The sequence below is a fragment of the Gekko japonicus genome, unplaced genomic scaffold, assembly GCF_001447785.1.
Source record: "Gekko japonicus isolate JY-2015 unplaced genomic scaffold, Gekko_japonicus_V1.1 scaffold7329, whole genome shotgun sequence".
Classification (NCBI taxonomy): domain Eukaryota; kingdom Metazoa; phylum Chordata; class Lepidosauria; order Squamata; family Gekkonidae; genus Gekko; species Gekko japonicus.
Genome location: NW_015163307.1, coordinates 1 through 13,427, shown reverse-complemented (window position 1 = coordinate 13,427; position 13,427 = coordinate 1). Strand labels below are relative to the sequence as shown.

The window sequence follows — 13,427 nt, the reverse complement described above, 5'->3', positions numbered from 1 at the left end:
AAAACACTTGAACGGTTTACCTTGCTGGGAGGGAGAAAAAAGCGGAGAGGAGGGAAGCTTCCTTGAATGCCACGGCATGAACTTTTTAAGTGTAAACAAAACTGAAGCATGGCAGGGACTAAAAAAGTATAAGAAAAGCTGGTGAAGAAGACGGGAGGGACTTCCTGCCCAAGCCCTTCCCTTGCTGGATCTGCTGTCAATCAGCAAGAAGGTGCTCTTGCGTGCCATCTGCTGGAAGAACTGCAAAAGATTAACCAGAAACTTGATTCTATGGAATGTGCCTATACTTTACAACAGAAAAAAATGATAGATACAGCTGAAAAGGTAGATGACATCGCAAAGACATGTCTGACATCAGCCGAAGAAGTACAAAAGGTTAAGAAGAAGGTCATTAAAGTTGAAAAATATCAGGAAAAACAAGACAAGAAATTATTAATGCTTCAAATGGAAAAAGCAAACTTAACTCTCCGGTTCCAGGGATTGAAGGAAGAAGTTGGAGAGGATCTAAGAGACATACTAGCGACAGTCTTGGCTCCACTAACTGGCAACGAAGTGGGAAAAATAAAAGAAGAAATGGATGTGGTCTATAGGGCCTATTCCAATTATACAAGGAAAAATAAGTTGCCAGCAGAAGTGGTTGTAAAATTTACAAAGCAACGTCTCAGAGATCAGATCTTAAAGGCAACATCAGTTACACCCCTGAAAATCGGAGATCAGCTGATAAGAACTCTAAAAGATGTTCCATTTGAAATAAGAATGAAAAGAAAAGAATATAAAGGACTGACCAGATTTCTACAAAACCATCAAACAAACTACAAATGGCTGGTGCCCGAAGGACTGACTTTCAAGTTCAAGGAAAAGAGAGAAAAGATCGACTCTATCTTTAAGGCTCAAGATTTTCTAGAAAGACACGCCAGTAAAGAAGAAGAGGCAGAATTGGCCAAGTGGATGACAGGACTGGATGTAGAAGACAGTAGCTCGGAGGGAGAGCTGAGGGACGAGGAACCCAAAGGAGCGACTGCCTTGAAGTATAATCTAAGAGACAAGAAAAGCAAAGACCCCAGACTCTAGAAACTTTTCTATTTTTTGGATTACACTTTGAAAAAGAAACTAACCCCCAGAAGGACACTACTAACATACTAATTGCCTGGTTAACAGAGACGGAAGAAGAAAAGAACGCCGGACTACAGAAGCAGTGATTGACTCTAATTCTTAACATGAAAAGATTAATATACTAATATACTAACACCACTCACTCTTTTCTTTATCCATCTATACACCCTCCCCCTTTCTTGACTTTAAGCGAAATCTCTCTCCTCTTTAGGAGAGGGAATAAAGCTATTAATAATAAAAAAAAGAATCAGGGAGAGCACTGCCCCTTGTGGCACTCCACTGTTTTAATGCTGTTACCTGCCCCGAGCCCTGCTGTGCAGGGGAGGGAGGGCTACAAATGCAATAAAATTAATATATATATTTTTTTAAGCTGGAGATTTCAGCTTTACTCAAGTTGGCTTCTGTGTCTCTCAAACCAATTTTTGTGTGCCACAATGTCAGTTACAACAAATTCCCCAGTTAATACTAGAGAAAGACAAAAGGGGGGGGGGAAGAACCTGAAAATCAAGTCAGGAACCAAAGCAACTAGAAAATAAAATAAAATATAACTGTTTATTACACAGCGCACATAAAAATAACATACACAAGGTACCATGGAAAACTCAGATCATAGTATACAGCAACAGAATGAAGTTGCACATCTAATAACAGAGGAACACAATAATGGTTACACGTGTATATTAACCAAAGGGCCCAACACATTTCAGCCTTTCTTCATCTCCAAGTCCACCTTCTCCTTGGGTTCTTGCAGAGTTAATGTGCCCAGACAGGCAGATCTGGAAGATAAGAATTCTGCCTGAGGTATAGTGAAGGATCGGTATGTGGCCATTCCTCCTGTGGGGCACAGCAGCTGAGTAACCTGGAGACGGAGGGAGGGGGACGGTGGGAACCTGGATGTTAGTGTGGCCTGGGATCTTGGTGTTGCTTTCCTCTCACTGCTTGGCTGGGGAAGTGTATTCCTTACTCTGCAGCCCCAGCACCTTCCACAAGGCCTTCTTCATCTCCTTGTTGCGGAAGCTGTAGATGAGAGGGTTCAGCATGGGTGTGACTAGAGCTCTTTTTGTAGAAAAAGCCCAGCAGGAACTCGTTAGCATAATAGGCCACACCCAACAGCAGGAACTCATTAGCATATTGGGCCACACCCCTGACAGCACAGCTCATTAGCACATTGGGCCGCACCCCCATTTTACCAGAAGTGTGCTCATCCAGCCACACCCACCTTTTGCTTGTTATTCTGCTTACCTTGTTTGTTGTCAAAACCCAGGGCTTTTTTGTAGCAGGAACTACTTTGCATGTTAGGCCACACACCCCTAATGTAGCCAATCCTAATGAGTTCCTGCTGTTGGGTGTGGCCTATTATGCTTATGAGTTCCTGCTGGGCGTGGCCAACTCGGGAGCCAGCTGGAACTCCGTTCCTGTGCGTTCCTGCCCAAAAATAGCCCTGGTGTGACGACACAATAATAGAGTGTGGAGATCAGGGTGTCGATCTCCAAGGAGTAGCCAGCACTGGTGTGGTTGTAGTTCACATTGCCCATCCCTTAGTGGATTACTACCACTGCCACGTGGGAACCACACGTGGAAAAGGCCTTGCGCCGGCCAGTGTTAGAGCGAATCCGCAAGATGGCAGACAGGATGTAGACGTAAGAGACGACGACACGCAGGAATGGACTCAAGCCCAATAAGATGCTGGCTGTGTGAAGGGCCATCTCATTGACGTAGGTGTCGCTGCAGGCAATTTTGAGGAGTGGTGGAACATCACAGAATATGTGGTCAATCTGGTTGGCCCCACAGAAGGACAGATCAGTAGTCAGGGCAGTGTGAATGGCTGAGTCCACTAAGCCCCAGAGCCATGAAAAAATGGCCAGAGGGACACGGACCTGGCTGCTCGTGAGATTCCCGTAGTGCAGTGGTTGGCAAATGGCAGCATAGCAGTCATAGGCCATGATGGCCAGCAAGGCACTCTCTGATCCTGCAAACATCATCAGGAAGAACATCTGGGCCATGCACTGGTTGTATGAAATGGCTGGTTTCTGGCTCAAGGAGTTTGCCAGGAACTTGGGGACAGTGACAGATAAGTTGCAAATGTCCAAGCAGGAAATAGTACATGGGGGTGTGAAGGTGGGAGTCCAGCTGGATCAGGGTGAGTATCGTGGTGTTCCCAATTATGGTAGCCAAGTAGATTGCTAAGAAGACCAGGAATAGGAAGGCGTGGCCCCTTGGGATACCAGAGAAACCGAGGAAGATGAATTCCATCACCTGCGTTTCATTACCACCTGCCATGGGCTCCACAGTGGCCATCTGGAAGGAAAGGGCCAGGAAGGAGCAGAAATTAACATGGGTGAAAACTGTGCTTATACCTGTGTGTGTGTGTGTGTGTGTGTAATTCCATGCAGAACTGTGTTTCTGGTTCAGAATGAGCTTTCTTGGGACTATTTTGACTTTTATAGTGAGAAGCATCTAGGGTTTCTTAATTTAGAAAAAAGTCAATGGATGGAGGGGTGTCGTGATAGAGCTCTATAAAATTGCTCATGGTGTGGTGAAGGTAGTGAGACACAGAACCTTTTCTCCCCTCTCAGAGGACCAGAGCGCCCTGTGAAGCCGGCAGTAGATAGACACATAAGAACACAAATGAAAAAGCGATTTAACAGGGGGGGAGCGAAGGCAAAAGCATTGAAATCTTTTTTAGGAGACTTACCAGTGCGTGGATAAGCATATGGGCAATTTTCAGAGGCTTTAGCAACTTTTTCTAAAAGTAAACAATCCATAAAGATGGCGGGGAAGAAGCCGGATAGAGACATACTAGCAAAAACTAAACTAGTGAGGAGCATGAGCCCCCAACCGGAAGAGACCACTGAGTTCTCTAAACTGTTGGCAGATTCCTTGCGCTCTCTGCTGGAACAGATGACTAATGTCAATCAACAGCTCAAAAGAAGACAGAGCAAACAGCTGAGAAAGTTAAGGAAATAGACGCTAACAATAAAAAAAGTTAAGAAAAAGGTGAAAATGCTGGGGAAAAAGCAAGCTTTGGACAAATCTCAACTTCTACAATTACAAATGGAGAAAGCAAATTTGATCCTCAGATTTCAAGGGGTCCCTGAGGTAAAAGATGAGAATCTAAAGCAACTGCTGAGTGAAGCATTAGACCCAGTTACAGATTTGAAAGCGGAATATCTTACAAGCGAAATGGATGTGGTCTATAAGGCCTATTCTGTTTACATTTTAAAAAATAATCTGCCTGGGGAGATAGTAGATTCTCGAAGAAACATGTGAGGGATTTAATCCTAAAAGCAACTACGGGAACACCCTTGAAAATCAGAGACAACACCATCAGGATTCTTAAAGACATACCATTTGAAATAAGACAAAAGAGGAAGAAGTATAAAGACTTGGCGCTTTTTCTACAAACAACATTGCCTACAGATGGTTAATTCCAGAATGTGTCACTTTCAAATTACACGATAAAAAAGAAAAGATTGACTCCGTCTACAAAGCGCTTGAATTTCTGAGATTGCAACTGGGAGAGACAGCTGAGGACGCTAAGGGAGAAGAGGACAGCAAATCTAGTGGCGAATTGGACTCAGGGTCTTCCAATGAGGACTCTGCTTCTGACAAAGGGGCGGTCGCCCCCAAACAAGCATACCAGCTGAGGATTAGAAAAAATAAAACAAAGTAAAGGCTGAAGGACTCTGAATTGTGCCTTAAACTTTTTATTATAGAAGATGCTCTTGAGGTTTTCTTTAAACAGTTAAATCCATAGATAACAAGAAAAATAATTTTGCATAATCGACTATGTTCAATGTAATTTTAGCAATGTTAGATTAATACTTTTACAAGCTGATGTTATGAGCTCCCATTCTTGGGGTTTTAGTTATTAGTGGTTACTTTTTATTTCTCCATAGATGTAGTCCCTGTCCCTATTTTTTCATTGTAGTTTGTAATATATTAAAAAATGCAATAAAAATCCCCTCTGGGGGGGCATTAAAAAAAACAAAGCAGCCATTTCCTCCAGGGGAACTCATCTCTGTCTCCTGGAGATCAGTTGTCATCCTAGGAAATCTCCAGCCACCACATGGGGGTTATCACCCCTGGTCCCAGAACACCTGCCTGCAAAGCCACCTTGAAGGGATGGGATATGCCTGTTGGCTGGGACTCCTGGAGAGGAATGGGGGCCCGGAGTCCTATGCTATTACTGTGGGCTGTGGTGACACCTGAAGAGAGACTGCCTGCATGTGAACTGCTCCCTTCTGGAGGCGTAGTTGCATGAGAGCAGAGGAGGTGAGGAGGGCCTCGCTGGAGAGGGGAAAGAGAAGGAGGAGGAGAGATTTATACCCCACCCTTCACTCGGAGTCTTGGAGGCTGCCATCTGTTTGACATTAAGAGTATGCTGGAAATTGTTTTAATACCTAATTTATGTATTTATTTATATTTATTTATATTTATTTATATTTATATTTACATTTATATCCCGCCCTACCCCGAAGGCTCAGGGCGGCTAACAAGGGCACTGTGTGCCGGATTAAAACAATAACAATTATTGTCTATAAGTATTGTCTTACTGTTTTGACACTGTTGTCACCTTCTCTGAGCTTTGCTGTGCAGGGGAGGGAGGGCTACAAATCCAATAAAATAAATTAAAAAAATGAAAACTGGATATTTCACGTTTATTCGAGTTGGCTTCTGTGTTTCCTGCCTGGCTCTTGACTACAGAACTTCACAAGAATCAAAGCTGTTGGGTTCCTGCAGAGTTAATGCCCAGACAGGAATATCTGGAAGTTAAGACTTCTGCCTGAGCTGTAGTGCCAGATCTGTACATAGCCATTCTTCCTGTGGGGCACAGCAGCTGAGCAATCCACAGACAGAGGGAAGAGGAAGGTGGGAAACTAGATGTTAGTGTGGCCTGGGATCTTGGTGTTTCTTTCCTCTCATTTATTTATTTATTTTATTTTTCACATTTATACCCCGCCCTCCCCATTGGGCTCATTATTTGGCTGGGGAAGTGTATTCCTTACTCTGCAACCCTAGCACCTTCCACAAGGCCTTCTTCACCTCCTTGTTGCGGAAGCTGTAAATGAGAGGGTTCAGCATGGGTGTGACGACACAATAGAGTGTGGAGATCAGGGTGTCGATCTCCAAGGAGTAGCCGGCACTGGGGCGGTTGTAGTTCACATTGGACATCCCATAGTAGATTAGTACCACCACCACATGGGAAGCACATGTGGAAAAGGCCTTACGCCGGCCAGTGTTGGTGCGAATCCGCAAGATGGCGGACAGGATGTAGACGTACGAGACAACAACAAGGAGGAATGGACTGAAGCCCACAAAGATGCTGGCTGTGTGAAGGGCCATCTCATTGACGTATGTGTCGCTGCAGGCGATTTTGAGGAGCGGAGGAACATCGCAGAATATGTGGTCGATCTGGTTGGCCCCACAGAAGGACACAGTGGTGGTTAGGGCTGTGTGAATGGCTGAGTTCAGTAAGCCCCAGAGCCACGAAAAAATGGCCAGAGGGACACGGACCTGGCTGCTCATGAGGTTCCCATAGTGCAGTGGTTGGCAAATGGCAGCATAGCGGTCATAGGCCATGACGGCCAGCAAGGCGGACTCCGTTCCTGCAAACGTCATCAGAAAGAACATCTGGGCCATGCACTGGTTGTATGAAATGGCTGGGTTCTGGCTCACAAAGTTTGCCAGGATCTTGGGGACAGTGACGGACGAGTAGCAAACATCCAAGCAGGACAGGTGGCTGAGGAAATAGTACATGGGGGTGTGAAGGCGGGAGTCCAGCTGGATCAGGGTGAGTATCGTGGTGTTCCCAATTATGGTAACCAGGTAGATTGCTAAGAAGACCAGGAATAGGAGGGCATGGCCCCTTGGGATACCAGAGAAACCAAGGAAGATGAATTCCAACACTTGTGTCTGGTTACCACCTGCCATTGGCTCCACAGTGGCGATCTGGAAGGAAAAGGGCCAGGAAGGAACAGAAATTAGTACAGGCAAAGGCAGGACTTATAACTCTCTGTGTGTGTGTGTGTGTGTGTTGTGTGTGTGTGTGTGTGTAATTCCATGTAGAACTATGTCTCTGTTACAGAATGAGCTTTCTTGGGACTATTTTGGCTTTTTATAGAGAGAAGCATCTAGGGTTTCTTAGTTTAGAAATAAGGCAATGGAGGAGTGACGTGATAGAGATCTACAAAATTGCTCATGGTGTGGCGAAGTCCAACACTCTGTCACACAGTGGCCAAAAATACCAGATGCCATCAGGAGGTCCACTAGCTGGGCCAGAACTCCAGAAGCCCTCCAACTGTGCCTCCCCCCCAAGCATCACTTGCCCCAGCCTGTGAGTTCCTATCTATAACTTGTGGCTAATAGCCACTGATGGACCTCTGCTCCATATACTTATCTAATTCCCTCTTGAAGCCGTCCATGTTTGTAGCCACCACCACTTCCTGTGGTAGTGAATTCCATGTGGTAATCACTCTTTGGGTGAAGAAGGACTTCCTTTTATCCGTTCTAACCGAACCGCTCAGCAATTTCATTGAGTGCCCACGAGTTCTTATATTGTGAGAAAGGGAGAAAAGTACCTCTTTCTCTATGTGCTCTATCCCATGCATAATCTTATAAACCTCAATCATGTCACCCCTCAGTCGTCGTTTCTCCAAGCTAAAGAGCCCTAAGCGCTTTAACGTTTCTTCATAGGGAAAGTGTTCCAACCCTTTTATCATTCGAGTTGCCCTTTTCTGCACTTTTTCCAAAGCTATAATATCCCTTTTAAGGTGTGGTGACCAGAACTGCACACAGTATTCCAAATGAGGTCACACCATTGATTTATATAGGGGAATTATGATATTGTTTGGCCTTGGAAAGCAAAATGAAGCAGGGCAAAGATTAACAGAGTTTTGTCAAGAGAACACACTGGTCATAGCGAACACCCTTTTCCAACAACCTAAGAGGCGACTCTACACATGGACATCACCAGATGGGCAACACCGAAATCAGATTGACTATATAATTTGCAGTCAAAGATGGAGAAGCTCTATCCAGTCAGTAAAAACAAGACCTGGAGCTGACTGTGGCTCAGATCATGAGCTACTCATTGCAAAATTCAGACTTAAACTGAAGAAAATCGGGAAAACCACGAGGCCATTCAGGTTTGACCTAGATCGCATCCCTGATGAATATACAGTAGAGGTGAAGAATAGATTCAAGGGTCTGGATTTGATAGATAGAGTGCCTGAAGAACTATGGACAGAGGTTCGTGACATCGTACAGGAGGCAGCAATCACCACCATACCAAAGAAAAAGAAATGCAAGAAAGCAAAATGGCTTTCTGATGAGGCTTTACAAATAGCAGAGGAAAGAAGGAAAGCGAAAGGCAAAGGCGAAAAGGAAAGATTTACCCAACTGAACGCAGATTTCCAGAATTCAGGAAGGCCTCCTTATCTCTCCTTGAAGTTAAATGGGCCTTAGAAAGCATTACTAACAACAAAGCTAGTGGAGGTGATGGTATTCCAGCTGAGCTATTCAAAGTCTTAAAAGATGATGCTGTTAAAGTGCTGCACTCAATTTGCCAGCAAATTTGGAAAATGCAACAGTGGCCACAGGATTGGAAAAGGTCAGTATACATTCCAATCCCAAGGAAGGGCAATGCCAAGGAATGTTCAAACTATTGCACAATTGCACTCATATCACACGTTAGCAAAGTCATGCTCACTTCACATTTGAGTTCTTTCAGAACTCTCGGATGTATGCTTTGGTGGGGAGGATGGGGTATCAATTGAATAAATAAATAAATAAATGATAAGTCATAGGACCTCATCTCTCGTCACCTCAATCTGACTCAGGTCTTTCAACATCCCTCCTGAAATCAGTGGTTCTAGAGTGGGCAAGCACTTCTCATCTTCCACAGTGAAGACAGAGGCAAAAAAACCATTCAGCTCTTTTTGTCTTTTTGCCTGCTAGATTTGATACCATTGAGTAGTGAATTTGCGAAGAGGCCTTGGACTCCACTTATGACAAAATAGCATTTTGATTTGTGCATGGTGATTGTACCTATGTTGACTCACTATTAAGTGGAGTTGTCCTATTCAAGGAGGTAACACTTATACACCCTTAGAGTGATGTAGCACCCCCAATGTCCAGGCATGCTGGGTCGCTCACTCCAACACTGTTGGCATTCATTTCCTCTGGTGCCAGCCTCTCCTTCTCATCCCTTCTCTCCGTCCCTTTCCTATCTAATTCTCAATTTTTATACTGCAGTCACCTTGAAGAAGAACTCTGTGGTGGTGCTTTCAGTGGCATTTACTCCAGAAAGCGCCCTGTACACACACACAAACACACATACATACATACATACATACATACATACATAAGTGCCATTAAGTTGCATACAAATTATGGTGCCTCCAACCAGTGGTTTCAAGGCAAGTGAGTAGCAGAGGTGGTTTTCCATTGCCTTCTTCTGCAGAGTCTTCCTTGCTGGTCTCCAACCCGAGTACTACTCACCCTACTTAGCTTCTGAGATCTGACTCGACTGGGCTACAACCTGTTGCCTTCCCTACCAAGCACCATGTACATAGCATTATCAGCAATTAATAATTTTGTACTATTGCTTGTTGAGGCACTACATTGATTGCATTAATTCAGCTTGTCAGTGGTGATGATAACATCTCTTCTTCATTCTTGTTTATATTTCTGTCTAAGAAAAATATGAGCAGTTTCTGCTAGAAACCTACTCACCTTTTCACATGGATGGATGGATGGATGGATGGATGGATGGATGGATGGATGGATGGATGGACAAACGGATGGACGGATGGACGGGCGGGTGGGCGGCTTCTCCTCCAGTTCAGCTCCAGTTCATGTTGGCAAGGGAAACCACACGGTCTTTCACTGCCCCTGCTGCTAGACTGGAAGGCCAGAGTGGAGATACTGCTTAGCCTGATGACTACAGTGTGGTAGTGGTTGGTCGTGCTCAAACGTGGACCCTACAGTCGGTCTGGAAGGTCTCTCTCCATCTTCAACATGAAGAGCATGTCCCTGTAACCAGTTCGTATAAGACTGAGGTGGATTGGAAGTGAGACTGCTTTACTTGGCCTGGGGGCCTGGGGGATGAACCTCAGATGGAAATCTTCAGGGAATGATGGGTTATTGCTGGAAGTTTCAAGAATTAGTGGCTCACATGGGGCTTTTTTAGCAGACTCAGTGAAGCCATACAAAATGGATTTTACCTCATAGGTGATAGACAGCTAGTGTTCACAGAGCTGTCAAGAACACGTGAAGCATAGCCTAGCCTGATGGCATTGGACAAACACCTATGTGTTGTAAACTTTCTTCAAGGGAGTGCTGCCTGACTTGAAATCTTCTTACCAGTTCAGTCTGCAAGCTCACATACTCCCAGGAACTGAGACCAGCAATCTGTCCCTTTCATGCAGGGCTCTTTTTGTAGAAAAAGTCCAGCAGGAACTCATTAGCATAATAGCCCACACCCAGCAGCAGAAGCTCATTAGCATATTAGGCCACACCCCTGATTGCACCACTCATTAGCATATTAGGCCGCACCCCCATGTTACCAGAAGTCTGGTCATCCAGCCACACCCACCTTTTGCTTCTTATTCTGTTTACCTTGTTTGTTGTCAAAACCCAGGGCCTTTTTTGTTGCAGGAACTCCTTTGCATGTTAAGCCACATAACCCTAATGTAGCCAATCCTAATGAGTATCTACTGCTGGGTGTGGTCTGTTATGCTAATGAGTTCCTGCTGGGTGTGGCCAACTTGGGAGCCAGCCGGAACTCCGTTCCTGTGCGTTCCTGCCCCCAAATAGCCCTGATAGTCTGTCTGAGGGCTATTCCCACGTATTTCTGTCTTCAACTGCGTGTCCCGAGATTCCAGATACAACCCTGCCTTTGCTATCACATCTTGCTTTCCGATCAAGTTCTGATCCATTGTCAGTCTGACCCTGTTGTTCTAACCCTCCCTAAGAGATCGGGACAGAGTTCTACAGAAATGGTTCCAGTACAAGGACACCTCCCATGAACGTATCTATTTGTTGAGGGGGCGTCATGCCACAAGGCTTCCTGACACGAACACCCATGAAGCTGCCTCAAACTGAGTTAGACCCTTGGCCCATCACTGTCAGTACTGCCTACTCATCTCCTTCTACCAGGTCCTTTCAACTGGGGATGCCGGGGACTGAACCTGGGACCTTCTGCATGCCAAGCAGGTGCTCTGCCACTGAGCCGTGGCTCTTCCCTCAATGTGATTGTAGGAGATAGGGAGTTTCACAGAGTCCACCTTCCAAAGCAGCCATTTGAATCAGACCCCCCTTGGTCCATCAAGGTCAGTATTGTCTACTCAGACTGGCAGCAGCTCTCCAGGGCCTCAGGCAGAGAAAGGTCTTTCACATTACCTGCTACCTGTCCCTTTTAAGTGGAGATGCTGAGGACTGAACCCAGGACGTTTTGCACGCAAATTACATCCTCTGCTAGGCTTGCCAAGTCCCCCCGGGGGGTGGGGAAACCCCTGCCCCAGAGGCCCATTCCCTGCCGCCGGTGGATCGGGCCCTGGGGGGAACCCCACCCCGACGTGCACGTCACCCGGAAGTGACGCGACCACGCTGGGCACGCTGGGGGTGGGGCCACGGTCATTCGAGGGAAAACTCTGTGGTTTTCCCTCGGATGGTCGTGGCCCCGCCCCCAGCATGCCCGGCATGGTCGCGTCACTTCTGAGTGATGTGGATGCGGCGCGCACACGCTCCAGCCGCCAGCTGGGAGTCCCCCACTGCGGCGAAAATCAGACTTGGCAAGCCTATCCTCTGCCATTGAGCCACAGCCCCTCTTTACAGCTCTCCAGGGTTTTAAATATTTTTCTCCATATGTATTTTAAAATATTAGCCACCTCAGTGGCCTTTGTAGGGGCAGAAATATGGGATACAAATTTTGTAAACAAATAAAGGTCCTAGCAGATAGTAGGAATGGGGAACCATGTTATGGACCCCAATGGAAGGGCCCGATAGGTCAAACTGGTGCATGCGCCCTTACCTGCTTCAAGAGACAGCTTCAAGAGGTGTGGACAAAGGCATTTTTTCTTCAGAGGTTTGAAATGGGCAGAAGCTTCACTCTGAGTTCTAAAAGTTTCTTTTTTCCCTCTCCCTCTCTGGGCACCTGGTATTTTTGGCCACTGTGTGACAGAGTGTTGGGCTAGATGGGCCATTGGCCTGATCCAACATTGGCTTCTCTTATGTTCTTATATGGAGCAGAGGTCCATCACTGGCTATTAGCCACAAGGTATAGAGAGGAACTCTCGGTCTGGGGCAAGTGATGGTCTTTATTCTTGGTGCCTGGGGGGAGGCAACAGTGGGAGGGCTTCTAGTGTCCTGGCTCCACTGCTGGACCTCCTGGTGGCACCTGGTATTTCTGGCCACTGTGTGACAGAGTGTTGGACTGGATGGGCCATTGGCCTGATCCAACATTGGCTTCTCTTATGTTCTTATGTCTGGGGCAAGGGATGCTCTGTATTCTTGGTGCTTTCGGGGGGGGGGCAACAGTGGGAGGGGCTTCTGGTGTCCTGGCCCCACTGGTGTACCTCCTGATGGCCCCTGGTGTTTTTGGCCACTGTGTGACACAGAGTGTTGGACTGGATGGGCCATTGGCCTGATCCAACGTTTGCTTCTCTTATGTTCTTATGAGAGCAGGCAGGAATTTGGGGAAGTCAGTTCAATTGCTTTCCAGACTTACCTCAGCCCACCTTCATACAAAGGCTAATCGGTCTAGACAATGGGGTGGTCAAGCTCCCCCCCCTCCCCAAGCAAGGAACAGAGATTTGGAGGAATTAAATATTGGAGAGACTTACAGAAGGAAATTTCTGGAAACTTCAGGAAAAGCTTCTCTCATCTAGTCTCGCCTGGTCAGTGGGTGGGGAAAAGAGAAGTGATGAAACTCCTGGCAGCAAGGAGGAAGGTCCCTTTTTTTTGCTGAGTCCAGCAGAGTAGACAGAACACTTACCTGAGGTCTGGAGGAGGCAGCCATTAACTATGTGCTGGCCTGCAGAGCTGGAGGAAATGTCAAGGGAATTGTGGCTAAATAGAGACCTGTAACATCTGAAACGAAGGATTCTGACTTATATTTTAACATCTGATAGGCCTTGTATAGAGAGAGGGACAGAGGATTTGCGTTTGACCCATTTCTTTTGAATCCCTTGCTTAACCTGCTAAAAGCATGCCTGTGAACATTTTCTTTTTAATCAGTGCTTTGTAACTTTTGATGCTGGTAGTGGTTCTTTGTACTTGTCATACTTTGTTGTTGTTCAGTCGTACAGTCG

At 46.0% G+C, this 13,427-nt stretch overlaps 2 protein-coding genes across 2 annotated transcripts; both read right to left on the bottom strand.

Annotated features, from left to right (window-relative positions):
• Positions 1 to 2,045: 2,045 nt before the first annotated feature.
• Positions 2,046 to 5,932, bottom strand: LOC107107009 (putative gustatory receptor clone PTE03). The gene is given in 3 exon segments (XM_015407222.1): positions 2,046 to 2,130; positions 2,554 to 3,243; positions 5,925 to 5,932. Coding segments are annotated over 3 exon segments (783 nt in total).
• A 161-nt stretch (positions 5,933 to 6,093) lies between these two features.
• Positions 6,094 to 7,047, bottom strand: LOC107107008 (olfactory receptor 1086-like). The gene has a single exon (XM_015407220.1). It carries the CDS (start codon positions 7,045 to 7,047, stop codon positions 6,094 to 6,096), a length of 954 nt encoding a protein of 317 aa, XP_015262706.1.
• Positions 7,048 to 13,427: the final 6,380 nt, after the last annotated feature.